General features: G+C 38.6%; 2 protein-coding genes across 4 annotated transcripts in view; one reads left to right on the forward strand and one right to left on the reverse strand.

Moving 5' to 3' along the window:
- Positions 1-27,584, forward strand: part of phc2b (polyhomeotic homolog 2b (Drosophila)) — a 31,338-nt gene extending 3,754 nt beyond the window's left edge. The window contains exons 1-15 of one of the 3 annotated variants that reach the window (XM_056270613.1): positions 2,960-3,133; positions 6,423-6,672; positions 9,938-10,096; positions 10,192-10,269; positions 10,413-10,574; positions 12,609-12,758; positions 13,205-13,487; positions 16,665-17,023; positions 17,116-17,275; positions 23,325-23,533; positions 23,814-23,946; positions 24,258-24,378; positions 24,563-24,689; positions 24,830-25,106; positions 26,482-27,584. In XM_056270613.1, the coding sequence (XP_056126588.1) occupies positions 3,084-3,133; positions 6,423-6,672; positions 9,938-10,096; positions 10,192-10,269; positions 10,413-10,574; positions 12,609-12,758; positions 13,205-13,487; positions 16,665-17,023; positions 17,116-17,275; positions 23,325-23,533; positions 23,814-23,946; positions 24,258-24,378; positions 24,563-24,689; positions 24,830-25,106; positions 26,482-26,636 (2,673 nt within the window). In that variant the 5' untranslated portion in view covers positions 2,960-3,083 and the 3' untranslated portion in view covers positions 26,637-27,584. Of the gene's footprint in view, positions 1-2,959; positions 3,134-6,422; positions 6,673-9,937; positions 10,097-10,191; positions 10,270-10,412; positions 10,575-12,608; positions 12,759-13,204; positions 13,488-16,664; positions 17,024-17,115; positions 17,276-23,324; positions 23,534-23,813; positions 23,947-24,257; positions 24,379-24,562; positions 24,690-24,829; positions 25,107-26,481 lie in introns of those variants that run through there. The other 2 variants (XM_056270614.1, XM_056270615.1) reach the window with 2 other exon arrangements.
- ppm1j (protein phosphatase, Mg2+/Mn2+ dependent, 1J) overlaps positions 1-27,939 on the reverse strand; it is a 223,099-nt gene that overhangs the window by 50,109 nt on the left and 145,051 nt on the right. The window lies entirely within an intron of this gene.

Here is a 27,939-nt window from a genome sequence, read left to right on the forward strand (position 1 = left end):
AAAGGGACACCAATTAACTGAGTCTCAGAGGAGAAAGAAAAGAGAGCAGGATGGAGAGAGGGTTACGGTGAGACTGTTCACTGTCGTACACTGTCATTAGTCAAGTAGAAAGCCCACAGAAACCAGCAAGTGCTCTTTGGCTGTGATTTGTTGTTCAAGCCATATAGTATGGCCTGCATATCTCAACTACTGATTGCTTGTATCGTTGCAAAATGTAAACTACATTATCGCCCAATTCTAATCTGCTTAATGAGACATGAAGATATTAATATAATATAAACATTAACATCATGATTTTCTGTAAAGCTGCTTTGAAAACAAACAAATAAACACAAATACATTTTTATTTAAATAATGCATACGTTTTGATCTGTGATTTCAATTTAGTTTAAACACAGGACAGTTTGATATTTATTATTTAGTATACAGATGGACAGGTTATTGGTGACCCTATCATATCATATTATTTTATTGGAAATTAGGCAGATTTCATAAGCAAATAATTTTTTTCCCCTAATTCAAACAATTTACTTTTTTTCAAAGCCAGGATTTCAAAGTAAATAAGTAATAAATTAAAAAATAGCATAAAATAAAAATGATTATAAATGAAAAAATAACCAAAATTAAAAAAATATTTAAAATTAAAATATTTTTTAAATTAAAAATAAAGTATATAAAATCAAATGCAAATAAAATAATGTATAATGAAAATCTAAACTATACGCATTAAAAATGTAATGCAAAAAAAATAAATAAATAAATACACATAAATGAGTATAAAATATAAACAAAAAAAATCTTTATCGGTTAGTGGACTCACTAATCACCATCAAACAGTCCTGGGACAAAAGTGCAAAAAACCTCACTGATGATAAATCCGAGTATTAACCAGTGCTCTTACCAACATAACAGCAAACAGACTAGTTACCACTTACTAGGACTTTTACAGCAGTCTATGAGTCCAAATTTAGTGATGTGAGAGACACCGTGAAATCAGCATTCCTCCATCTCTCAATGCTCTTGCATCTGTCCTCGCTCCCGATGGCTGCCCACCCCCGCCTCATTTCCCTGCCCCCCACTCATTTCATGCTGAGTGGAGGAGTGAGAAACTAATATGGATCAGACCCAGACCAGACAGACAGCAGCACCCCCATCCCATCCCATCCCATCCCACCCCAGTTTACTGCCTCATCCTCATCTGTCCCTCTTGATTTTCCTGTCCATCTCTTTTCCTTTCTCTTCCAATATTTTCTTTTTCTCGTTTACTCTCGTTCTTTCTATCCTCAGTCTTCTGAATGGATGCAGCACATGTAAAAATGACGATGGAAAAAGGGAGGTACGGAAATAAACAACATAAAGAGAAAGAATGAACGACAATCCCAAAGAACAGAATGGAAAGATTATTTCAAAATAATTATTTCAAAAAGTGTGTGAAATCTGAAATCTATCCCCGGTCTCCCTTGTATACAACAAACAACAGAATCTTCCCAATCTGTCCGTCCCTTCTCCTAATGTTGTTTCCACCTTGCCTACCTTGTTTTATCCTCTTCATTCCTTCTTTAACCTTCCTTCTTCCACCTTAATTTACCCGGCCCCACCAGAAGCTAATCTATATGCTAATAAGAAGATGGCAATCAATGACGTTCATGGCCGTCTGTGCGCAATCAATGTGATATTATATGAGAGTATAGATGAAGGAATATATTTCAGAACACCACAGCCCAGAGGTATTGCACAATAAGTGCCTTAATTTACTTTTCACGACAGTGGCGTTTTTATCTCCTCCTCCAAGGTCAGAAAGCCCCCCTTGTATGTATATTTTCAATTTAGTAAGGCATCTTCAGAATGACCAGAATCATCTTTTATTGTGCCCTGATTTAAGCAGGCCCCAAAATGCTATTCGCATACTCCTGTTTAAATCTGAATAACACATCAGCTGCATGAGGTCTACTTTTCATGAGTGTGTGGTTTGACTGTGATTGCCACAGCAGTTGGGGGTATTTACCCTTTGCTTAGTGATGCTCTAATCGCTGATTATTAAGAGGCAGCTTCATCAGCACACAACACTTAATCAACCAAGACTGTGAACTAGTGTTTTCCTACATCACCACGTCTGCGCTTTGTGTCTCTTCTTTGTCTTTTTTTTAGCACTGACTTTAATTACAAAAATTACCTTTACTAGAATATTACATTTGCTTAAAACTGAGAGTGCTATTTGCTCCAGTTATTTGCTCCTGGGAGGTGCCAGGGTGTTGCTATGTGGTTGTTAGGGCGTTGCTATGCTGTTTCTAAAGTATTTTCAGTGGATTGCTATGTGGTTCATATGGGTGCATCTATGGTTTATAAGGTATTCTACATTATTGCTAGGATGGAGGACTAGTCCATCGAGGACTATTGGACATTGCTAGGTGGTTGCTAGTGTGTTATGGGTGTCTTGTACTAAAGTAAACATCAGTGAGCTAAAATAAACTCTCCAGGATGCAAGGGTGTCTGTATCATAAACAGTTCGGGATGACTTGCATACCAGTATTTTTATACTCAACTTTCAGGGTTAATTGAAATTCCTAACCTTACGTATTATCAAAAATAATAATGATTTTATTGACAATGATAAAATTATCAATCATGTTTATATTTCTAAATGCATCTAAATATCTATATAAAGTATGACATTTTCATCCAGGTCTTTTTTTCTGGGACAGACCTTTTCCTCTGCTTTGGCAGTACAAATCATCACCGGTGAATATTCTGAAATGGGGGGGGGGGGGCTGGTGGTGCTTATAGAGGGGGATAAAAAATCATTACCATCACCCTCATTAGAGAAGAACCAATTGTCCAATCAGCAGACAGCTCTGCAATAGGGCTCCAAAAGGCACCCCCAGTTGGCTGTCGCTAGGAAACCACAGAACCGGGGGGGTGGGGGGGGGGGGTCTTGCATGCGTGTGTTAGATGGAGAGAAGCAGGGAGAGAGAAAGAGAGTGAGTGTCTGTGCCTGGCGACTGGGACGGTGGATGCTTGCAGTGATCTGGCAGGATTGGGGTGCAGAACGCACACTAGACAAAGAAGCATTAGGGTCCTGAGGCATGGGGCTCACCACGGGGCCAAACGGAGCTCGTGCTGCCCCTCAGAAAAGGTAGGAGCTGGGTTTTTGTCTGAGTCTGAGAGATGGGCCCTGGGCTAACCTGGATGTCTCTGAAATCTCTCAGTGCATGCATATTGATGCATGTTTGTTTTCTGTCATGCATTTCCATCCTTCCTCATCCTTCCATCTTCTTACCTAACACTCCTTTAACTTTTCCCGCTCCTGGAATGTTCTGTTAGTTAGTTCTGTGTTTTGGAATTACTGACAGATTTATTTTTCTCTGCTAAAGGTGACAGTGTGTTTAATAGTTGTGTTTAAACTGTACGCAGTAGAGAGCCTCTCATTGGTGGGATGCGTATGGTTGGTTGGCCCGGAAGCCTCTGAGGGGCCCAGGACTTGGACTCAACATAACAGCTCCCCTCTCATTAGCAAAACCAATCAGCTGCTAAATATGAACAGAGCAGGCTTTAATCATGAATGCATGCGATTCCATTACACATTTCCACCGTAGCACGTTCTGGTGTTACTATAGAACACTGCTCATAACATCTGAACAGGTTGTGATGGGGTACTACCATGTGCTATTTATGTAGTATTAAGTATGCAAACTTTCTGAATGCACGAAATACCCAAAGACTGCCAAGCATTAATAAAACAATGTTTTAAACAAAATGGCATTAAAATAGCAAAAGAAAAAACTGTCTATTCGTTGAATTAAACATGCAAAGTATTGTGGTCATGTGACATTGAGCATACAGTTTGAAGCAATTGTATAGTATACTTGTATATATGAGTAGTATAAATTATGCTAAATGTGTGTGCTATATATATATATATATATACACACATACCGGTACTCACGCACACACACACTTAGCATGTTTTTTTATACACACACACACACACACACATTATATACACTACTCATACAAGTATACAATACAATTGCTTCAAACTGTATGCTCAATGTCACATGACCACAATACTTTGCATGTTTAATTCAACGAATAACAGTTTTTGTATAACATTTAATAATATTCTAATTCTGTTACCATGTTTTCAGATGTCCCTATGGCCCTTCCATTAATGCATATTAATGAGGCTCAGGACTTATATTTAGATGATCTAATTACAATGCCCAACTCCATTAGTTCTTTGGAGCGCAGGAAATGGCTTACGGGGAGGGCTCACTGATATTACACCATCTCTTGGCGTAATAACAGACCTAGAAAGGGGGAGGCATAATGGTTTGTTGTGGGTAAAAAGGGGGGCGATTTGGGGTAGCTGGGAAGGGGGTGTAGAGTGCGTGGGGTTAGTGGCTTTCAACCACGTGTGTGAGTAATTAAATGAGTATAATTGAAACCATGCCACACTTCCCCTCTGAAACTACCACCCCCCCTCCGTCCCAACACTTGTTCTCCTTCTGTGCCCCATCTCAATCCCATTACCACTTTCTATGTCTGAATAACAAACCCCAAAAGACAGAAAGGAAAGGATAGGAGAGTCATTTAACAACAGTGCCTATGGCGACTCCAGTGAAGAGATTTAGATGGGTAACCCCTCAGCTTAGACACCTATTTTTCATTCAATAGCCCTGAATACACGCTTAATGTTAGTATGATGGGATGAACAGACATATGACTCTCTTGTGATACTTGTATTTATGTCAACTTTATGTTTCAGGTTAAAAACAAGCTCTATTCACCACATCTGTGGCATGCTGTTGATTACCACAGAAAATGAGTTAGACTCTGTATAAAAACAGCCATTATTATTAGAGTAATGCACTTTCAATGGAAGTTGATTGGGTTACACATTCAGGAAGATTTAATGACATAAATGTGCTGCTTGTTTCTCAAACACACACACACACACACACACACGGTAAGATTTTTAAAACGTTTTTGAAAAACAGTAATATTGTGAAACATTACCATTTAAAATAACTGTTATCTATAGAAATGTATTTATTTCACCTTTTTATTATTAAAGTTGAAAATGGTTGTGCTGCTTGATTTTTTTTTTATGGAAACCATAGTACATTGAACAGAATTATTTGAAATAGAAATATTTTGTAACATTATAAATGTCTTTACTGCCACTGTCTTTACTTTGATCAATTAGAAGAATCTTTGCTGAATAAAAGTACAAATTTCTTTAAAAAACTTTTGAATGGTAGTGTATATATACTGTAAATACTACTGTTCAAAAGTTTGGATCAGTAAGTTGTTGTTTAAAAAAAACACTTTCAAATAACAAATTTTTCTGTACAAAAATGTGTTATTTGAACTTTAAAGTTGTCTATAGCCTTGTAAGTAGTGGGACTACTTTTCTAGGAGGATGAACTGATTATGAATCACCAATGTAATTCATGTGGAAGGATTTTTTTCGGTAAACAAACAGTCCTTTCTGATATAGCAAGTTTTGTACATCATAGGGTATCAAAATTGGATGTAAAGTTGCAGTTACTTAGTGATTTTATTATATTAGTCTTATGTTAGTAAACTTGCCCAGTATACAGTATACCAGATTTCTATACTTCCATTGTAAGTGCATTACTGTAAATGGAAATTAAGTTCAAATTATCTGTGGTGATCGACAACCTGCTAACAAGCTTAGATTGTATTGAACCCAGATATTTTAATAATATAAAAAACAGATTGAACCAAAAAAAGTAATGTTTTGTTTGGCAACCTTCGCATCTTGACACGGGAAACTCTTCTCCTGACCATCTAATCCATCTTCCATGGCTGTTCATCTGGTGGTAACTGGAGATGGCTGAAAAAAAGATTTGCTGAAATGTAACACTCATGATGACAGGATGAACTCAAATGCAATTAGAATGTAATTTTCAGCAATGTACAGTATGTGAATGAAGCTACCAGCTCGGACCTTTCATTTATGCTTTTGTATTTTGCTCTTCCCCCCTCGTTTTATATACCTTTATAAAGGGTACTGTGATGGTATCAAATGGTAATACCATGGTTGCCATTTAACATGCTAAAGAATGATTGCCATATAGACCATGGCATTTACATGATACTCCAAAGTATTTCATAGAATACTATAGTATTACCATAGTACATGTTCAAAAAACACGGTACTACCCTGGTACTCTTTTTGTTAGCGCATCACATTTCATAACTTATGATCATATTTCATAACTATCAGCTATAGAAATTGCTATTTTTTTCAGTATCTCCACAATCTCAACAGTTTTTTTATAAAGATAGATATACAGACAGAGGATCCCTGCATATAGCATTGTTGTATGTATTGTACTATGGAAGAGGATTTTAGTAACAGGAATTTTAAAACTCTTGTTCTCTGTCTCTCTCAGCTTGCGTCGAGTGTGGCAGCGGGGTGGTCGTGGGTCAAAGGTGAGGCATCGGGGCGGCACAATGGAGGGTGAGCAGAGCACTCCTGCCTCCAGTGCCAGCAGCACTATGGGCACCAGTACCTCCACCACAAACTCCACGGGCACCACCAGTGCCTCCACTGCCAGCACTGTCAGCTCCACCAGCAGCGGAAGACAGGCCGTTCCACAGATATCTGTCTACAGCGGCATACCTGACCGACAAACTGTACAGGTGCGTCAAACAACCATTTGGCAGAATCAATCAATTTAAATATAGACAACTGAGTGTTCATGTTTAAAAACACCACCTTTCTCTTTGTCAATCCTTCTTGTAATAATCCACTCACTGCATTGCACCAGACTTCACTTTTTCTTGCTTAAAAGGTTTAATTATTGGACTTTAAGTCCATACTGCCATCTGCTGGTGTGTATATGAGAAGGGAAAGCAGGTTTAGGAGGAAAGACAATGAAGATTTCCATGCCTCATAGACAGACAATCTTTCCCCTGATGTGGAATGTGGTGGTTCATTATTGACTCAGGTTTTGGCCTCTCTCTACTTGTAAATTAAGTGCTAGATTTCAGCCGAATGTGATATAGATAAACTTATATATAAATTGAAATAATTCATATATAAATTGCTTCACATGGCAAACTGAAAAATGGCAACATCCGATCATCCAACTTCACCCCCTATGTTTACTTAATTGTGTAAAACAAAATTTAAAATTGTGGCAATATATATCAGTGCATGATCAGATACAAGCAGCAAGAACATTAAACTCAGTTCAGGCTGCACTTTTACTCACACCAAGACCAGGGGTCAGGATGCCTGTTGCCTAGCAACTGTGCAGTTGTGGGCAGTTCATTGAGGACATAAAGGATGAGACAAGTGCAGGATAAAGCAGAAAATATTATAGCTGGAAGAAAACGATAAGAAGACTATTAGTGATAAGACCGATGAACTTATCTACTACACCATCATCATATCCTGAAAGTGTTGTTTGAACGTCTGCAAAATACCTGCTGTTCAGGTATTTTGGAATCTTGTTGATTTTGGTCTGAATGTTGTTTTCATGTTATTATGGGATGCTAGCTCAAGATCAATATTACAGAACAACTGTTAAAATAGGTAGGTGTTCATTTCTTGTGCACATGGTTTGCAATCATTTTTAAGTACCATTATTATTGAAGTATCACAATACAAAAGCGTTGATTTTTCTATTGGATGTAAAAGTATATATTTGGGTGCTATTACACATAAATGTCATAAAATGTAACCGTTATACTATACAATATACTGCAAATGTGTTATTGTTGTATTGCAAGAGTTCATGCATTAGCATATGTGCATTAACAAGCCCTGTAATACTGTGGTTAATATTAAACATCTTCGTATTAAATTAATATTAATATTATGATAATAAAATCATATTCAACATCAAGGCTGACCTTGAAAGCAATATTGGAAGTGAAAAACAACAATTCTACTTTTCTTTCAAGCTTGTTGCAGTTAATTTTCTGACCAAAAGGAGGAGACAAATGCTGGAACAAAAAACGGTTGCTCAAGGGACATTAAAAGATTAGAATTGCAATCCTACAAATATTTGACATCACCTCAAATCACATCTTGCAACTTGCAGCTATTTATGATTTGAGTATCAGCTTTGTCTCAGATGTTTCTGTCAAACTACTTAAGGTGAATACTACAATAGAAACACGTTAGACAATTGTTGACAGCAAGTGTACAGAGCTATAAAACTAATGTAAACTAAACTGATGAGAAATGGTTGAGTTCATATTGAGATCTCTGACTTTGATTGCAGACTTTAGTATCTTGGCGAATCTGAGAATATTTTGAGACACTATTGACAAGTGAGATTACCAAGGTCATTTCTCATTTTCTCAGGGAAAATAAATCTTGAGACTTGATCTGAAGTCTCCATTTTCACTACATTTAATTTCATTGTTCTCTATGTGAAGCAATTGGGATATTAAATGTGCAGTAAGTAAGCGATTTCTGAGAAACACTTGATATGAAATCAACCCAAACAAACACACTCATCCCTTCATTGCTCTGCCCCCAAAATGCACAAACACGCAATGCAAGAGTGGATGTCGCTTTATCAAAGCTGAAGCAAAGCAAAATAATGCTTTGCAAAAAAATAAAGCGAAGATGGCGAAAGAACGACAAGGACAGAAAAAAAAGAACATTTGTTGTTGTTAGTCACCAACAGCACAGCAGCACCAGACAAACAATGACACTCAAAACAGTCCTGTTGTTACTTTAGCTAACAATACAACGGAGTACAGATCTCGGATCTGTGAAACATAGCAAATACCAATGTTACGCATGGAGCAGAAACAATGCAACCTCTGCATCCATTTTCAGGCCTTCCCACTTAGGTCTCTCCAGCGCTGGAAAGCTTTTCTAAGGGCCCTTTCACACCTACCTTGTTTGGTCCGGACTTTCGGACTTTTCAGTTTGGTCCGAATCAAAATTACAGGTGTGAAACCTCCCCCGGACCACGGTCCAGACCAAACAGATGAAATTTGGTCCGACGAAAAGAGGTAGTCTCGGTCCGGATCAAACTGAACAAAGGTTTGGTTCGTTTCTAGTGTGACAGTATTTCTGTATGGTTCGGACTTTCAGAACTTTTACAGGAACTTCCGGTGGTTCCCGCATAGCCGAAAAAACAGAAGGTGGCAGGAAAAATGAGCCGTGGTACGGTGGCAGCACATGGGGAGAGGAGACGAGGTTTTTAATTGAAGTATGGTCTGATGACATAAGAAGTCAACTTGCAGTCTTCTCCTCCTTCCCTGCCGGCGACGATAAAATGTTCGCACGACGAGGACGTTCATTTGGCGAATTTGAACTAGCCTTGTGTATAGTTGGTGCTGCAGGTAATTATGCCATAAAAATAACAATATAGTTGCAACGATATGCATCTGTTCATTCATGTTGTCAAAGTTACCCGCCGAATTGACAACACGCTGACGTCAGACGCACGTCCATTTACAAAACCAATCAATGTCAAGATGCAGCCCACATAGATGATGACGACAGGACGCAAGTAGGTCACGTAAAGTTCTTTAGTGCGCTCGCATAATTGCAGTGTGAAACCAAACCAAAACTTTCTGAAAGTATAAAATGTATCAAAACGCAAACTTTGGTTCGGAACTTGGTGCGGACTTTCAGGTGTGAAAACGCCCTAATATTAACGTGGGTCTTAAAGCTCTTGCCTGATCATAACCCATCTTGATATTCCTCTGACCTTTTCTCTTTTGTAATGTCCCTCAAGTCTCAACCATCTCTCTTTCTACAGTCTTCAAATCTCTCTCTCCTCCCCAACATGAGTGACACGCCCCCTTACTGCTGACTGGCTACAAGTGTGTTGTGGTGCTCGGTCCAATCCACTTTCAACAGTGTTTCTCAGAAATCGCTTACTGCACCTTTAATCTGGTTTCTCACTCTTTCTCCGTCTCTCTTGAACGGTAGGTGATCCAGCAGGCTCTAAACAGGCAGCCCAGCACAGCGGCGCAGTACCTACAGCAGATGTACGCAGCTCAACAGCAGCATCTGATGCTGCAAACAGCAGCCCTGCAGCAGCAGCACCTCAGCACAGCACAGCTCCAGAGCCTCGCAGCAGTGCAGCAGGTCGCTTAGCATGCAGTCTCGTATAGCAAGACAGAAGCATAATGCACACAAATACACTCATACTTTGTCTGACTGTCATGTTTTCTCCCTCTCAGGCCAGTTTAGCAGCCGGCAGGCAGAGTTCAAACCAAAATGGGACCTCATCTACCCAGAGTGGACCATCACAGACCACAGTATGCTTTTATTTGGATGCATCCACTACAAATATGCCTGTATAATCACGTCAAGATCTTGTACTGGTTATGATATTCTGTTTTTGCATGTGACAACATTCAGGCTGCTTATGTCACAACTCTTGTCTCTCTTATTCCCACAGATTAATTTAACCACATCCCCTGCCGCTGCTCAGCTGATCAGTCGTGCCCAGAGCGTAAACTCCGCCCCCTCTGGGATCTCCCAGCAAGCAGTGTTGCTAGGCAACACCTCGAGCTCCACCCTGACAGCCAGCCAAGCTCAAATGTACCTGCGGGCACAGATGGTGAGCACACCTGTACTCACAAACACAAGAGTCTTTCATATTTGTGAAGATTCTTATATATATGTCAGATTGAAATATGTTGGATGAATTCAGCTAAATTAGGCCACTGATAATTGGTTTAAACAATATTTGACCTTCTTTTTTAACTAATATATCACAGATAAAGCACCTAACAGTGTAATTAATCTATTGTCTGGATAATTATACAATAACACCATATTCCTTCTTACTGACCTATTATCATTTTTGTAGAGATATGCATTTTGACCATAACTGATAACTCCCAAATATTTTAGTTTTAAAGCCAATAACTGATATGCTGGCCTGTCAATCTATGCTGCTTTTCACTGTTTTGTTCACATTTAGGGTGTGTTCACACTTGGCATGTTTGGTTTCGATTAAAACAAACCCTGGTGCAATTGCTCTGTTAGTGCGGTTCGTTTGAATAAGTGTGAACGCTGCCATCCACTGAAAAAAGGCAGTCTGCTTCCAAACGAACTCTGGTACGGTTCAAATGAAATATGAACACATGTAAAAGATCCAAAAACAGGACATGTCACGAGATACGACCCTAAAAGGACCGAATGCTCAAGTCAAGCATGCCTGTTTTTTCTCATCATAGTCGTGATGTTGCCCATCGTAGTTCGGTACAGGCATTAGAACCGCGTCTCCTCGCAGCAGATCTTCGTTTGTGTGTGTGACAGAGGGATTCCTGCCGCTGTTTTGACTCCTTTACACATTTTATAAGCTCTTCACGAGTTCTCCGCTGGTCAAAATACCATCATATGCAGAATACGCACATACAACAAGCGCATTTAGCCCAGCACACAGCATTGTTTTGGATGTTCAGTAAGTTCAGTCTAGAAATATACGTCATAAAAGACAACCAATCAGGTTGTGAACAAATCTCTATGCCTTTAGGAAAAAGCCAATATGAACGCTAAGCGGACCAGGACTAAATACTTTTTTTTTTTTTTTACCAAGCGAACCGAACAAGTGTGAACACACCCTTAAAGGGATAGCCTAGTTCACTTTGAAATTAATTTTTGATATGTTTTAGCTTACCTCAAGGGCATCCAAGATGTAGGTGTCTTTGTTTCCGCAGTAGTTTCAATTTTGATATTTTTAGGTCAAACCGTTCTTGTCTGTCAGTCATATAATGCAAGTCTATGGTCACCACCTCAAAGAGCATGCACAGAGAAGTCCAAATTAAACATGATTTATTGACTCGTAAATGTAAGTACACATTGATGGACTAAGACACGAAACGAGCGGTTTGTGTGAGAAAACGAACAGTATTTATATCGTTTTTACCTCTTGTAACCACTGCCACGTCCAAGTGATCTGAGGGCGCGGGCGATTCGGTCTGTGCAAGCGCCAGAAAGCGCCGGAAGTGATCTCTCGCGCAGTTGCGAAAAAAATTCAACGTTGTCTGTTGATATATCGAAATCGTCTTCCATTGCGATTTCCTGTATGTCTAAACATGTTTAGATCTTCACAGTGAAAGGTAACACTTCCGAAATCTGTGTAAACGAGTGACGTACACGCGTGAGAGATCACTTCCGGCGCTTGCGCAGACCGAAGCGCCCGCGCCCTCAGATCACTTGGACGTGGCTGTGATTACAAGAGGTAAAAACGATGATAATAATACTGTTCGTTTTCTCACACAAACCGCTCGTTTCGTGTCTTAGGCCATCAATGTGTACTTACATTTACGAGTCATTAAATCATGTTTAATTTGGACTTCTCTGTGCATGCTCTTTGAGGTGGTGACCATAGACCTGCATTATATGACTGACAGACAAGAACGGTTTGACCTAAAAATATCAAAATTAAAACTACTGCGGAAACAAAGACACCTACATCTTGGATGCCCTTGAGGTAAGCTAAAACATACCAAAAATTAATTTCCAAGTGAACTATCCCTTTAAGCATCATTCTTAAAAGTGAAATGAGGGTTCAAATCATCATAATGTACTGAAGGTCAATAAACATTTAACAAATAATGAGCATGTTAATGTGTGATTATTTTAGGCTCAACAGAGTAATCTTGTGCATGTAGCCAGGAGTCTGGGCCGAGCCGTCCCTCTGTCCTCTCAGCTGATCCTGGCTCCAACTGCTACAGTAACTGCTCTACAATCTGACACTAATGCAACCAATAACACACAGTCTGCCTCTGCACAGGTGCACACATATACTGTAATACATTCACATCCAATTATCTTATTGAAGCATTCATACAATTGACAAAATTGTCTTGACAAAAATCCTAAAGGTATATACAGATTACTTGGTATTTCAATTATAATGTGAAGCCATTCAATGCAATACTAATAATATTAAAATTCCATAAATATTCAAATAATATTAAAGGGTTATTTCAGCCAAATGTTTATGCAGTAGGATCATAGTTCATTTTTTTTTTAAGATTCTTATTTGATCACATTAGGATTAGATCATTATAATTGGCTCCAAATTATAATAGAAATTCCAATAGGGATTATTTACACATTACTTTCGGATCATTAGTCTAGGTAAAAAAAAAAGCTAAATATTTATTTTTCAAATATTACAACAACTCAAATGTTTAATTTGAATTCAAACCTTTATTGACATTATGACTTTCATAGGTGCAGAACCTTGCCCTGCGCAACCATCAGGGGGCGTCTTCCACCTCTCAGTCCTCAGGCCTCCATGCACTGAGTTTAAAGCAGACCCCCATCTCCATTCAGCCCACCCCGCTCATCAAGACACCCAGCCAGAGTGCTTCCAGCTCAGGCACTGGTGCCGGGAAAGGCAACTTGAACACTGCTTCCTCTGGTGGAGCGAAGAAGGAAGAGGAGGGACAAACAGAGATGAAAGCAGTTAACATGAGTCGTAATGTCACCTCTTCACATCCCTCAATCGCACCAGGTAAACTCAAACCCATATGGCCTATACAGTGACCCCAAATTATTGGGACACTTAAGTCACACTTAAAAAGGACTGAATGCCATTGCATTCAGTAACAAAATATCACAACAGTATGCAACTGCAAAGAAACGGTATTAGATTTTCTATAAACTATCATCATAATTCTGAGGCATTTCTTTGCAACGAAGAAGTCAGTTCCCCTCACACAGGTATCCTCCACAAAGACAGCAAGTACAACAGCAAGTACAGTTACTTCTAGTATTGTCTCTCAATTTGGATGATATTTGATCTCTGTCAAGCTCATTTTGTCCAAAGTGGTCCAGAAATTGTTGCGTGTGCACATTGGGTCTTGGAACAAACTGAAAGGTTCAAGTCACTTCAACAGAAATGTTTTCTGACATATGCACTCTAATAAGATCCAAATTCACTTGACAGTCCATCACACACTAAGTACCAAAGAAGGGAGAAATCCACCCCAGGCTACATTTGTCCTGCATGGCTTATGCTCAAATGCATTAATGCATACGTGGCCTTTGAAGGGCACACACTTTCTCAGATGAGTCTTACAGTGCCAGTCAACATCTGACATGCAAGCCATCCATCATTCCACTGGTCTCTAATCATAACAGCTCAGACAGAGCAATTATCCTGCACATTTAGAAGCAGGTACCTGGGCGTGCCGAGGCCGGTAGGGAGTAGGGACTATCCTATGTTTTTAGTTATGCTTTGGTAGAAGATACAAAGAAGGCCTCCGATGAAGAAAGTATCTTCCAGTAGCTCCAGGGTAAAAAAATAAGCAACAGTCAAGTGCCAAGTGAAGTAAAAACAGGCTTTTAGGAGGTTTTTTATGTGACCAAATTAAATCCAAAAAAAAGGAGTATATTTTTTTATATATATTTACCACAAAAAGGAGTATAAAATGCATTGTACATTTATATATTTTTAAGTGTAAAATATATTTTCACATCCAGTAAAAAAAAAAAAAAAAAAAAAAAGAGTACATTTTCCCAGTATACTGTATCTGCTACTGCAAAAAGTATTTTTTTTTACCCTGGTTAGCTACATTTGTGCATTCACATACAAAAAACTCAGAGAGAGAGAGCTGGATGGAGAGCTGTGTTTCTTTGACATAGTATGTCAGTGATCATTTGCAGGTGTAAGGTGTATGCCACTGTGTGTACACAAACAACAAAATGAATAAAGCTTGAACAAGTGTGTCTGAGAGGTTCCAATAGAGCCTCAGTGCAGAGGAAGGGTAACAAGCCACCTGATGTGTGTGTGTGTGTTGGGATGTAGTTTCCATGGCAGTGTGCTCCAGAGAGCTGATGTGATGCTTGGTTTTCCCCTTGTGCATTAATGATATTCACAGATCTGGAAAGTCATCATGGGCTATTATTCTCCTAGCTGAACCATGCTAGTTTGCTTTAAAGAAATGTTCTAATGTTTTTAAAATCTGAATATTAGATTAAAAATAATGTGAACGTGGGTATTGGAGAGAGATTGGATTGTAGATTTTGGTATTAAAAAAATAATATTTGCTTGGATGTAATCTTGTGAGATTTCACACCATGCTTTTGTTTTGGAACTGGTAAAGTCTAAACCAGTAAAAGCAGTTTATATTAAGAGCAATGAACTCTCTATGTTGATACTAATTCTTATATCAAATAATTGAAACTATCCACTGAAAACAAACACTAGAGGGCTTGTTAAAAGCAGGAAAGAAAGAGCCACAGACATTAACATTCTGCTGCTGTGCACTCAAAATACTGAAGTGAAAAGTACTTATTGTAGAAAACCTTGCTCAAAGATTTCTCTTCATAGCAGGAAACTTAATAGAGTTAAGCTGAGAACAGTTTGAGACATTGATCTCTTCTTAAACTCTATGGAAACTCGTGCTAGATTACTGGGGTCTAATCTCAGGAAAAGCAGAAGTCTCTATTCGCTCTCCATTTAATCTCATTGCTGTAAAAAGATATTTAAGAGATTGAATTTGGCCCAACATGTGAGAAAATGTACAGCATATGTGATCGTTTTATGGGTTGTGGCTTTGCATGTAGCTGAACGTTCGGCAGGAAATTTCGGGGTTTTCCAGGGTTGCGCTCTGCAGGGAATAACTCATCAACTCCTTATTCTGAACATCCGGACGAAAGAAAGAGTGAGAGAAAGTGAGCACAGAGGATTGAGTCATCTGAACCCACCATCCCACACCATTCACATTAGACGGAAGAACATTCTCACACTGAACCTTTTTTGTTTGCTATTAAGAGTTTTAAAGAAAGACTGTATTTGTTCCTGCCGTCTGCTTCACATATTCAGTGTGCATTTCATGTGACAAAACACAGACACGCATATATAAACATTAAAACCACCCGCTAACTTTCCAACCAGTTTGAGTTTTTCAGATTCCTACCGCTCATAAACTTTTGAGGTTGTGATCTCAACGTGCCCAACTCTTTAAGGTTTTTGTGTTTGAATGTTCTCCTGCTGAGATAATATTACATTTTAACACACTTTCCTGCAAGTCCTCCAGTCAAACACCTAATCACAGTTTTAAACTCCTGCCGTAGTCCTGACTCCTGGATACAGAAGTTGTACTGGAAAATCCAAGCACAGCGACTAATGTTAGAAGATCACTGAATAAATCAAATCAAATAAAAAAATAGGAAGGAATAAATGAACAAGTTGACCAATGAACTAACATGACTTTTCCATGAACTTTTCAGATGTTTGATGTGTGATTTACGGGATAATAATTTTACAGAATAATATATACAGTATTCAGGCCGATTCACAAATGAATCAATAAGATGGATTTTTGAAATTGATTCATTGAAAAGAACTAACTCAAATGAATTTGCTTACAAATCAGAATTCCTTAATTGCTTGCAAGCACGTTACTTTAACAAGAGCATAAACAGACAAAAAACAGCATATTGACTATATACAAATGACTGGAAAACACTATTTTAAAATTCCCTGACATTTTCAATAACTGTGGGATACCTGTGACTTTACCTGAATTAAACTGAATTTACCAATGCCGGCTTAAATAAAAATGTCTAAATGTATGAAGTTCCATGTGCATGTTACTGTCGTTTTATATTGCAACTGTCAGTTTAATGTGTAGTCATGTGAAACAGTACGTGTATGTAATAGGCTAAGTGTTTGTCCTTCCAGCTTATGCCCAAATCCAGCCGCAGGCCCTGATTAAGCAGCAACCGCAACAGTTCGTCATTCAACCCCAAGCCCCAGCCACCTCTAGAGCCCAGCCTCAGTTACTGCAGACCGCCTCCGTCCAGCCCCACCAACAGTGCTCCGCCCAGACCTCATCTGTAACAGGGATCATTCCGGTTTTGCCCAGACCAGTACTTCACAACCAGGGATCCGCTCAATGTCAACACGCCACCATCTTCCATTCGACTATAAGCCACCATGCAGTTAGCCAGCACGGCTCACACATTGGCCTGGCCCATGCTAAAGCTCAACCGGTCCAACTGACAGCCATCAATCTCCAAATCCAACCTGCACAAAGCCAGGTAAGGGACTCCCTTACTAGAGCCATTTTGTAGATTAAAGATAATGTATTGTATACATTTCTAAAGCAACTAACTACTTTTATCCTATTTAGGCTTCAAGACTGGCTCAGGATGACAAGGAGAAGCCCACTTCTTTGGTGGTAAGAGAGATCTGCCCACCAGTACAAATGCAACCATCCACTACGACCCAAGGCACCGACCTCCTGGAACAACCCAAAGCTGACACTGTTAACGCTACATCTCAAACACAAGGTACAGTGGCCAAAAAGAGTCGAAATTTGAAAATGTACAAATATAGTTTGCTTGATAATCAAAGTACAATGTATCAACAAAAGACACATTTAAGAGATCACTACAGAGATAATGATGATTACTAGGGCGCAAGTCCCCAAATACTTGAAAGTGACCATAATGATCATTCATGAAAACAATAACCATCTTTTTATAACAATAAGTTTTTTTAAACTTTATATGAATTGTTATTAATATGAATTATTAATATATAAAAAAAGATATAGCCTAATAAAAATAAAAAGTAATAATAATAATATTATTCTTCTATTATATAGGCTTATAATATATATATATATAGGGCTAGGAAAAAAAGTTTTCCATTAATCGATTTTTTGTCGATTCAATATTCATTTTCAAAAGCCACAAACCGATCTTTTTTTCCGCATTTATTTCCACAAACAGTGAACATAATATCTGTTTGACGTTAATCTTTTTACTAGTCTTCTCCACTGAATGTCATCCTATTATTTACCTTGCACAATGTTAAAGCGGGGACCGTCATTGATTCAGTGCTGCTTAAAGAGCATATTGCAGGTAAAAAAAAACTCAATTAATATATAACCTTGTATGAAAATACCATATGAAAAGTTAATGCAGGATTTAAAATGTTTTAAAATGACATAAGGGCACTAATTTAGTAGATAAAGTGAGCGTTTCTTTGACTGCTCGTAAAAACGGCTTTTTTTTTTTCAACATCGCGTCATTTTACGTCACGACAGGGAGCCTCAGCTCAGTGCAGAGTAGGCTGGTATTCAGTAAGGACGGTCGTCAGTCAGTGTTTTCGGTAGTTTTTGTATTTCAATTTATCATCGTCATGGTAAATTATTGTGTTTGTGGAGGTTGCAAAAAGCCTGTCAGGACATCGAGTCCACAGATTTCCATAACAAGAAAAAGGACGGTGCTATCTTTCGTGCCTGGTGCGGTTTGTGCAGGTGAAGAGACGGGATTTCTCTTCCGCATCGCCTTCAAAAAACACGGTTGTGTGTAGCGTTCACTTCAAATCGCAGGATTATCATCCCGGCGATATGATGGAGTTCAACATGGGATGCCGAAGCAAGAATATTGATCGTCTTATACTGTACCAATGGCATCAAATAGTGTGATATAGGTAGTCATGCCCTAAATAGAGGCAACTTAACTTGTAATTAAAATGTACTTGAGTATGTTTTCAGTACAATACAAATATACTCAAGTATAGTTTTTTTTTACATTTTATAGTAGGCCTATACCCTAAACATACTCATGTCTGCTGGCCTGATATACGATGGTAATAATCTGTACAATATTGTGAGCACAGTGTATATCGTTAGCGAACGTGTATATATCTATAAGCTAACACTAGTCTCTCTTACCAAGACACCTGTCCTGTTCTCCACTGGTTCTCCTCACTCCACAACTCAATTTGTCTCTGACCGTTCTGTCTAACAATAATCCTGGCCTGTCCTGCTCTCTTGGCAGCAAAGCAGGCTCATAACTGTATGGCTGTGGTCCGTCATACGAGTAAGTATTTCCTCAGCGTCCGAAATGTCATTGCGATCCATTGTTTTCCTGTTGTTTGAATCGACCGCTCTCTCGCCCGGTACGCCACGCCCATTTTCAGATGCGGAAGTAAAATTCTCACAAACACGACTCCAGAAGCTTATGTAGCGTATTTATAAGTATATTTTAAAGAACATTATTTTTCTATATATTGACTCGTTGGGTCCTCTAACCTGCAATATGCCCTTTAACATAGCGGATACAGTGCAAATTTCAGTGTGAAAGACATTCCAGACAGCTGAAGGATCCGATCAGGCCAGTGCTGCATGGTCACTGAAGATTATCATTTGCGCACGTTTTTAAGCCTTGCCAATTTAAACATTCAAGCATGTGTGAGAAATTTTGTGTGTGCACAGAATGCTGCGCATCTCAGACAGCGTGCAAATAATAAAATTACTTCTCTTTCACGCGTCTGTCTTACACAAAAATAATCTCAAAATGTCTTGGCTAGTATCCTAGTAAGCATAGTCAGTTATGGCTAAAGTGAATGTAAACAGCAGAGAAAGACAATGCATGCGTACATTATATTGTATACAACAGTATATTGGATCCGTGCATTCTGCCTTAAAGTGACTAATAAACCTGCTGCTGTCTGTGTTTAATGTTAAAGCTGCAGTCCGGCATTTTTCCTCTTTGTCGCCATCTCTGTTTGAAATCTGTAATTGCAGTTATTCGCGGAATTATTAACTTTGCGTGAGTTGCACATCGGCACGAAACAGATGAACACAATGTTTTGAGACTGCGAGTCTGTCAGTCACCGCGCCGATGTGGAAACTGGCATTCAGAATCACACATTCTACTTTTGGAAGTAGGCCTACAGTATGACCATGACAACATACGAATTTTCATCGGATAATGTCATCTGAACAAGTAAGTAACATCCACATCAACTAAGGGGGGAAAGCCTTGCAGTAAATCGTGCTGATTAAATATAACGATCGCGTCAAACCTTTCAAATTATACTTTGTTCTCAAATTATCAACATCAGCATTGTGACTACATTTAATGTGTATTATGATTACCCTGTAGTTCAGTTTCTATTTCTGTGCAGTCTAATTTCTAATTGTCATACCAATAAATTAATGTTTCTTTACTGGTTTTCTTTGAGAAAAAAGAAAAGAAAAAAAAAACACGTATCTGTAATCCGATGCATAATTAAAACTATATAGGCTATAATTTCGGAGGAGGCCGGTTTGGTTTGCTTGGAGTAGAGGTGAATTGCTCCCTCTCATAGCTAGCACAAAATATTTACCATAATAGCTAAAAGAAAAAAAGCCGTCTCTGCGTCCGTTTTGAACCGATGTTTATCCTTGTTTTCGCGTGGGCCAGTTGCAGTCTCTTTTTTCTCTACCCACTCCGAAGTCCGAATTATTTGGGGTTTTACAAGTGGTGAATGTCCAGTTGTCACTGGTGATTGTCGTTTGAACCTTTCTGGATCCGCCATTAGTTTAATTATTTAATGCTGTGAGAAAAGGCTAAAAATGTCCACCTCCAACATCCTCACGCAATATAGCCGACTAGCCGGGACGCCTTCTTTATGTGTACAGATGTGACGTAATGACGCAAAGACATGCTCGAATTTCCCGCGGAAATCCACCAGTACCACTGGAATTAAAATCATTATTACAAGCTTACCATTTTGAATCGGGCAAAAGCAAGCAGATCTTTTTTAACACTGGCTGGTTATGTTTTTTTTAATTATTATTATTTTGGATAATTTTTAACCCAAAAAAGTTACGGACAGCAGCTTTAATCACAGAACAAAAGAAAAAGAGAAAATCAATCACTGCTCTTGACTGAATAACCTTTGTAACTTTAATAATGATTAATCTATATTTTAATTATTACGGACTATGCAGTGTTATTTTACATTTGATTACTTTATTCAATTTCTGTACCTGAAAACTACTGTTAAAGACCAACCTGGAAAAACCTGAAAAGCACTATTTCATTTGTTTGTTCTGTTGTATTTATTTATTTGTGCGATCGCTTGTACAATAATTAGTTATTTTCTTTTATTAATGACTGTTTATTTGTCTTTAAATGTTTTAAATTGATATTAATTAGTAGTTTTAGCTGTGGTATTGAAATTGGAGTGGAGAATTGTGAAATTTCACAGGTTTCTAAAATTTTGGTGTCAACCTTATTTATTACAATACAAGAATACATGGGTCAAAAACAATAACTATTTTATTCATCATTTTTTTTGTGGTGAGACCAGTGAAAATTATTAATTGAATCAAATCGAGAATCGAATCAAAATCTTGCAAATCGGAATCGAATCAAATTGGGACATCTGAATGGATACCGGGCCAGCCCTAATATATTGTATTTATCTACGTCACACCTGTCAAAATCCAGTTACATATTATGCACATACATCAACTTTGTTTTAAAGAATAACTGCTGCATTTAAAATACAAGGCTTTCGACTCCCACATGGTGAACCAGATTTGCTAAAAGAGAAGAGGGTGCCATGCAATTCCCATGTACAGTAATATGAAGAAGAACTGAGTCACATGACTCTGTAGACTTCCTTGACCGCCAGAAGGCACAACTAGTAGCCTTGCTGCCGAATCAGTCAGAAACTGGTTTTAGACCAGGGTGCTTTCCTAGCTTCAGATAATGCCCATGGGCTGAATAAAGCTGCCAACAGCCAGTGAAACTCTTGAACCTCTACGGAGTCATGTGACCTGCCACTTGAGGCTGCTGCCATCCAGGGAAAGACTGAACCGCCTCCTGGCAGAATGTGCAGTGCTCGTGCGTGGGAGTGGAGCATTGAAAAGGAGCAGCGCACACTGCATGTTGCGTAGTAGAATCGCACGCGTGGCGGAGCCTGATATTCTGTCTTTGATATCAGTGTAACAGGCGTGTGGGAATGAGGCTCCCCCCGTGTTTAGAGACGGAATTGAAGAGCGCCCCTGCGGGAAATGACTTCTTATTGCTCTTTGTCGGTAAGCTACAGTTTGTCTTGTGTTGTGATGCCAGTAGTTTTGGTTAGTGGGCTTTAAAAAAGCGCTGCGGTCTGTGTAGACTTGACACGCTCTCTTTAAACGCGACGCAACTGACGCCAGTCTGGTGCGTACAGGAACCATACAGCGCAGACTGAACGCAGTGACGCGTCTTGTGTGAACAGGAGAGATGTATTTTAGTTCTTTATTTTAGTAACGGTCGGTGTGTGGGATGTTTTTTCAAGTAATAGTTCACACAAAAATCTAATAATTTACTTACCCTTTTCATGACGTTCCAGCGTTATTTCCTTTCTTCAGTAAACTGTAGAGGTGGTCTACAGCAGTGGTCATTTGGCAGCTTGATAGTGGATAACATTAAAAACTTCGTAAAAGTAGTTAATACTTTACTATTTAAAGTATTTTGAAGTTATCGGATTGCTTTGTGAGAGGAACAGAATGAAATTGCAGTCGTTATTGACTGATACTCTTCCCTGCTCAAAAACCGTTGGCAGGAAGTTGCGTTCAAATAAAAAATGGCGCTTGTTATGACAAATCAGGTCCTCCCTCGAAATCGGGTCTCCATCAACTATCAGTTACGAACGATATAAATGTAAAATATGTATAGGTTACTATATAGTGCATAATAAAACAAAATAAAAGCTTATTTCACTTGATTAACTGTTAATTAGCATAATAACAATCTATTAAGTGAGCAATTAAACATCGTTATATTATTTTTATAACTAAAATATTTGGACATTTAACGTAATTTAAAACATAATTACATTAAAGATGATTGTCATGTAGGGCAAGTGCAAATAAGTGTATAAACTAAGCTATCAGGATAATTTGGGTATCTGTATGCTATGCTAGTACATATAGGCTAACTAACACAGACATTAATGGTCATTATAATTTATACTGGCATAATTTTGTAGGAATTGTAATGAGGTGCTAAAGAGAGTACCCATTAAAAGTAATTTGAGCCAATGGATTCGCTTGGGGTCCTAATGGAGACCCAATTTCGAGGAGGACCCTTTCTTTTACTGTCTATGGGAGGACCTGATAAGTCACTCACCACCATGGTGCTGCTCTAGTTGGACGTCTTTGACGTCAAACGCCATTGTCTCTCGTCACTTGACTTTTTTTTTTCTTAATTTTTTTTTCACTTGACTGGTAGGGATATCTTCATTAAAATATTCATATAGTCGCTTTTTATGAATATGATACTGAAGATCTACCTTTGTGTTTCATAGAAGAAATAAAACGCATAAAACAAACATCATAAACATCTTAAACCAGCTTAGACAGGTTTAAGATATATTATTTTCCATCAATGTTTGGGTTAACTGTTCCTTAAACGTTTGTAAGTTATTTTATAAGCTCACTCTTTATATTTTATTTCTGGCAGCTGTCTTTTCCGGGCTTTCCAACACTGGCGGCCGCTGATATCTGTGCTGCTGATGTTGTTGTGGTTGCTATGGTGATGAGTTGATGCTTTGTTTCTTTGCCGCCAGGCTCTGTGGAGACGGCCCGGGACCCCACGGGATCACCGGTGACATCAACCATGACCTCGGCAGCCTCAAACGAGCCCCCTCCGGCAGCTGTGACAGGAAGTGTGGTACAAAACGGCGAGAACAAGCCACCTCAAGCCATAGTGAAGCCACACGTCCTCACGCATGTCATAGAGGGATTTGTTATCCAGGAGGGAGCTGAACCATTCCCTGTGAGTTGTAATAAAAATAATAATAATAATTTTTATTAAGAATTGTATTATTATTATTCATGCAGTATTATTAATTCGTACATCATTCATTATTCATTCATCACTTATTATTAAATAATTACTTATTTATTTTCAGCAACATGTATTTCTTTGCATGTTAGTGAATCGCCCTGGTGTTTACAACACCAAACTAAACTGTAGAAACAATATTGTCAGTTTAAGGTGGCCACAGTTACAGTAATCGCCATGACATCGCCACTTTTGAATACTGTATTGTCAGGTGGAGAGACCTCCGGTGCAGGCCGACAGCCCCAAGAAACCAGACACACAGCTTCCCTCAGATCCAGAGAAAACAGCCAGCAGCAATTCCCTCAGTGCCACCAACTCAGACATTGAGGAGGCTGGACAACAAGGTACACATTTCACTTAGTAGATTCAAACATCCTGCAGCCCACGGCTATTTTTCTAAGATGCTTGATCTTTTTAAGTGACAGGGTAAAGTTTTGAAAGATTGAAAACATGCACTGTTATGAACAAAAGAGCGTCATTATGCATTAGTGATGAAAGATGATTGGAATTTCCTGTTTGTGAACTTTACGATTGAAACTGTGCAATAAAGGTGCGGCAACAATATAAGCTTTGCACCATCTAAAGATTACAAGGAAAAATTGTTTCAGCTACTCATAAATAAACTGTAGATTAATACTTTATCATTTTTCATCAGACACAAGAATTCAGGAGGAATCAGAGGAGCCCAAGCTCACATGTGAGCTCTGTGGATGGGTTGATTTTGCCTACAAGTTCAAACGTTCAAAACGCTTCTGTTCCATGGTCTGTGCTAAAAGGTTAGAGATTCAAAACATTTTTAAAAATGTTTTAGTGAAAATATCTAGAAATGCATGCTTAAAGCTGTATGGGTTCATTTAGGAACTTATGAGATATAGCTGCTCCCAAAATGAGAACTAATAATATATTGTTGTGATGTGCAGTAGTTTTATCTGTATGCTAACATGCAACACTCTCGATCAGGTACAGTGTTAGTTGCACGAAGAGGGTTGGTCTGTTCCACCCCGACAGAACTAAAACAACCAATCAGATAAATCAGTGGAGAAGGAGAAGGTCTCATGGTCCCAGAGGCAGGGAGGCAAAAAAGCAGGTGAACAGCTACTATAATCCAGTTGTGCCTGTCACAATGTTTTTGTATTAATAATATATAAAAGTAAATCATCCTATCTTTGTTATTACCTCATTTTAGTGCATGCATATCATCTCTTGTTTTATTCTTGATTCCTCCAGCGGCTCTCTGTATCTCAGCAATCTCAGGGAGAATCTATATCCTCACCCCTCCAATCTCAGCCCAGTCAAGGAGAGTCCAGCCCCTGTTCGGATATCTCCAGTTATGAGGAAGCAGCTTCCCCGCTCTCTGCAGCCAGTTCTGGCCCAATCGTTTCGCAGGGTGGGGTCTCTGGTAATGATCCAGAAGAGCTTCCTCTCCTCAGTCAGCACTTCCTACCATGCGACCCCACCAAATGGAATGTGCAAGAGGTGTTTGAGTTCATCCGCTCTTTGCCAGGTATGTGGCTTTTCATCATATGTATACACACACACACACACAGTTTAAATGTTTGGGGTTGGTACAATAAAAAAAGGTAATTAATACGTTTATTCAGCAAGAATGCATTAAGGCCGGGACACACCAAGCCAACGGTCAGCCGTCGAGCAACTGCGGGCCGTTTTTGAGCATCGGTCAGCTTCGTTTTTTCGGTGTGTTCTGCACCGGTGGCTGTTGTAGGACACTGTCCTTTTTTTGGGGCCGATTCAGCATGTTGAATCGCCGTTAGGCCGTTGGTGAGAGAGAGAACTCTGATTGGCTGTTCAGCTTAGCAAACGAGTCAGTGCATCAGAATATAAGCGAAGATTCTGGAATTCATTCGCCGTGCGACTCTCACAGTGCATTATGGGTTTTATCTAGCCATTGAGCGTACATTGGTTGTACACTTGTTACTGCGGTGCATTGTAGGATTGAATGAGTGCACTCAATAACGTCCACTATGGTTTCGGACACCACTGCATGGCTGTCCCCTGAAATAGTGCCCTATTTAAGGGTATAGGGGGCGATTTCGGACACAGCCCTAGTCTCAGTTTGCCTTTTTAATGACGAAAATAGATACCTGCTTGATACCTGCTGATAGAGATGGATATTTGCTAGTTGACAGCCACATTTAGTCCTTTTGGTGTGTTCATGCGCTGCTTTTTGGTCGAGACGTAGCCGACGAGAGGCGACAACACAGTCGACGCTGCTAGTTCTTTGACGCTGGCTTGGTGTGTCCCGGGCTATCAAAAGTGACAGTAAAGACTTTTACATTGTTAAAAAAAAAAAAAAAAATACAGTTTCAAACAAATGCTGTTCTTTTGAACTTTCTGTCCAACTAAGAATCCTGAAAAAATAAAATGTCCAAAAAAATATTAAGCAGCACAACTGTTTTCAACATTGATAATAATATGAAATGATTCATGAGCACCAAATCATCATATAAGAATGATTTCTGAAGGACTATGTGACACTGAAGACTGGCTGTTGAAAATTCAGCTTTGCCGTCACAGGAATAAATTACATTTTAAAATATATTAAAATAGAAAACAGATATATTTAAAATTGTAATATTTCATAACAATGTTGTTTTTAACAAATAAAATCAGCATAAAATGCATGAAAGACTTTTTTTTTTTAAACATTACAAAATCTTACAGACCCTAAACTTAATAACAGTATCGTATAAATGCATATATGCACACACATTTGATATGATATTTTGCCATCAAATATTATATAATGATGGTAAAGTTGATAAAAGCAAAGCTATGTTGAAAGTTGAAATGTCTACAGCAATATATTTATTTACAAAAATGCTATTTAATGATGCAATTTTTTGTGACTCCACAATTAGGTTGCCGGGAGATTGCGGATGAGTTTCGTTCTCAGGAGATTGATGGACAGGCCATGCTGCTACTGAAAGAAGACCACCTAATGAGTGCCATGAATATTAAATTAGGACCCGCCCTCAAGATCTTCGCTCGCATAAACATGCTGAAAGATTCCTAGCCTTAAAAAGGCAGTAAGTGTATGAGTATGTGTCATCAGATGTCACTTAAACTTGACCTAGTGACTACAGCACCCCAAACTGCACTACAACATTTTTTTAAACAAATAATTAATAACTAAAAACTTTATTTACAAAAATTGGGCGAAGCCCAAACCTGCACCTCCTCAAGAGAAGAACTGAAGTAAATTCAGCTGGAACAGAAAATGACCCGACTACCTATGAAGATCCGCACAAATAGTGACTTATACCAAATGAAAGGCATTATGAATCAGTGATTTGGAATTCAATTCTGACTGGGACTCGCAGATCACTCGGCTTAACTAGTTGTGCCGGTGATCAGAAAAAAATCTTTGGATAATGTACGTATAACAACACTGCAGTCCAAACAGAACTAAACCTATCGTGTGGTTTCACAATCCCACATTTTGGCCCAGATATCTCTGGAATGTACATTTGTTGTTTTCAGGTATGATTTTGTCTTATTGTACATGCCAGATGCTTTTGTACAGTATAAATATGTTTAAGTAAATTATTCTTACCTTTGTGTGTGAGTATTTGTAACAGAGTTGAATCACAACAAACTGGTGCTATTTCACTTTCACCTTTACTTTGAGAAGACTTGAATAACAGAAGCACAGTAACAGAATATTCAACGTTGAACCTAAAAACCGATACAACCTAAAGGAAGGGATCCAGTTTGAACAAATCCTGTTAACAGCGCCTTATTCAATGTGTGTCTGTACACTCTGGTTTTGAGATGCACATTAAATTGTATTTGTCTTGGATATTGGGAATGACACTATGTTTGGTTTTAACTGTGCCCAAATTTGTTATTGTATGTTGCTAGAAATGATTGTGATGATGGGTTGTGTTTTTTTTTTAGTACAATGCTTTGTGAAATGCCTGTATTTATCAGATGAATGAAATTTGTAATATAACATTTTTAAGGAAGAAACTTGTTTAATTTCTTGTTTTTCACCTCAACTGCTTGCACAGCTTTATTCATTCATTTATTCCGCACTCAATTTTTCATCACATTGATTAGATAACAAATTACCCAACTAAGACACATCTAAAACATATAGGCCTGGTTTCACAAACAAAAAATTTAAGTAGCTTTTATAAACATGCCTTAGAACAAATCTACATGTGCATCTTGAGACAAAACAATGGCACTGACATTTTAAGATATGTTAGTTTAACTTGCTATCAGCTCAAACATACATTTTAGTCTGGGACTATAGGCTTAAGCCTTGTCTGTGAATAAAATGCCATGCAGTTTAATATTTTCTTAATGATATT

The sequence above is a fragment of the Rhinichthys klamathensis genome, unplaced genomic scaffold (genome assembly GCF_029890125.1).
Source record: "Rhinichthys klamathensis goyatoka isolate OS25496 unplaced genomic scaffold, OSU_Roscu_1.1 h1tg000303l_1, whole genome shotgun sequence".
NCBI classification, from domain to species: domain Eukaryota; kingdom Metazoa; phylum Chordata; class Actinopteri; order Cypriniformes; family Leuciscidae; genus Rhinichthys; species Rhinichthys klamathensis.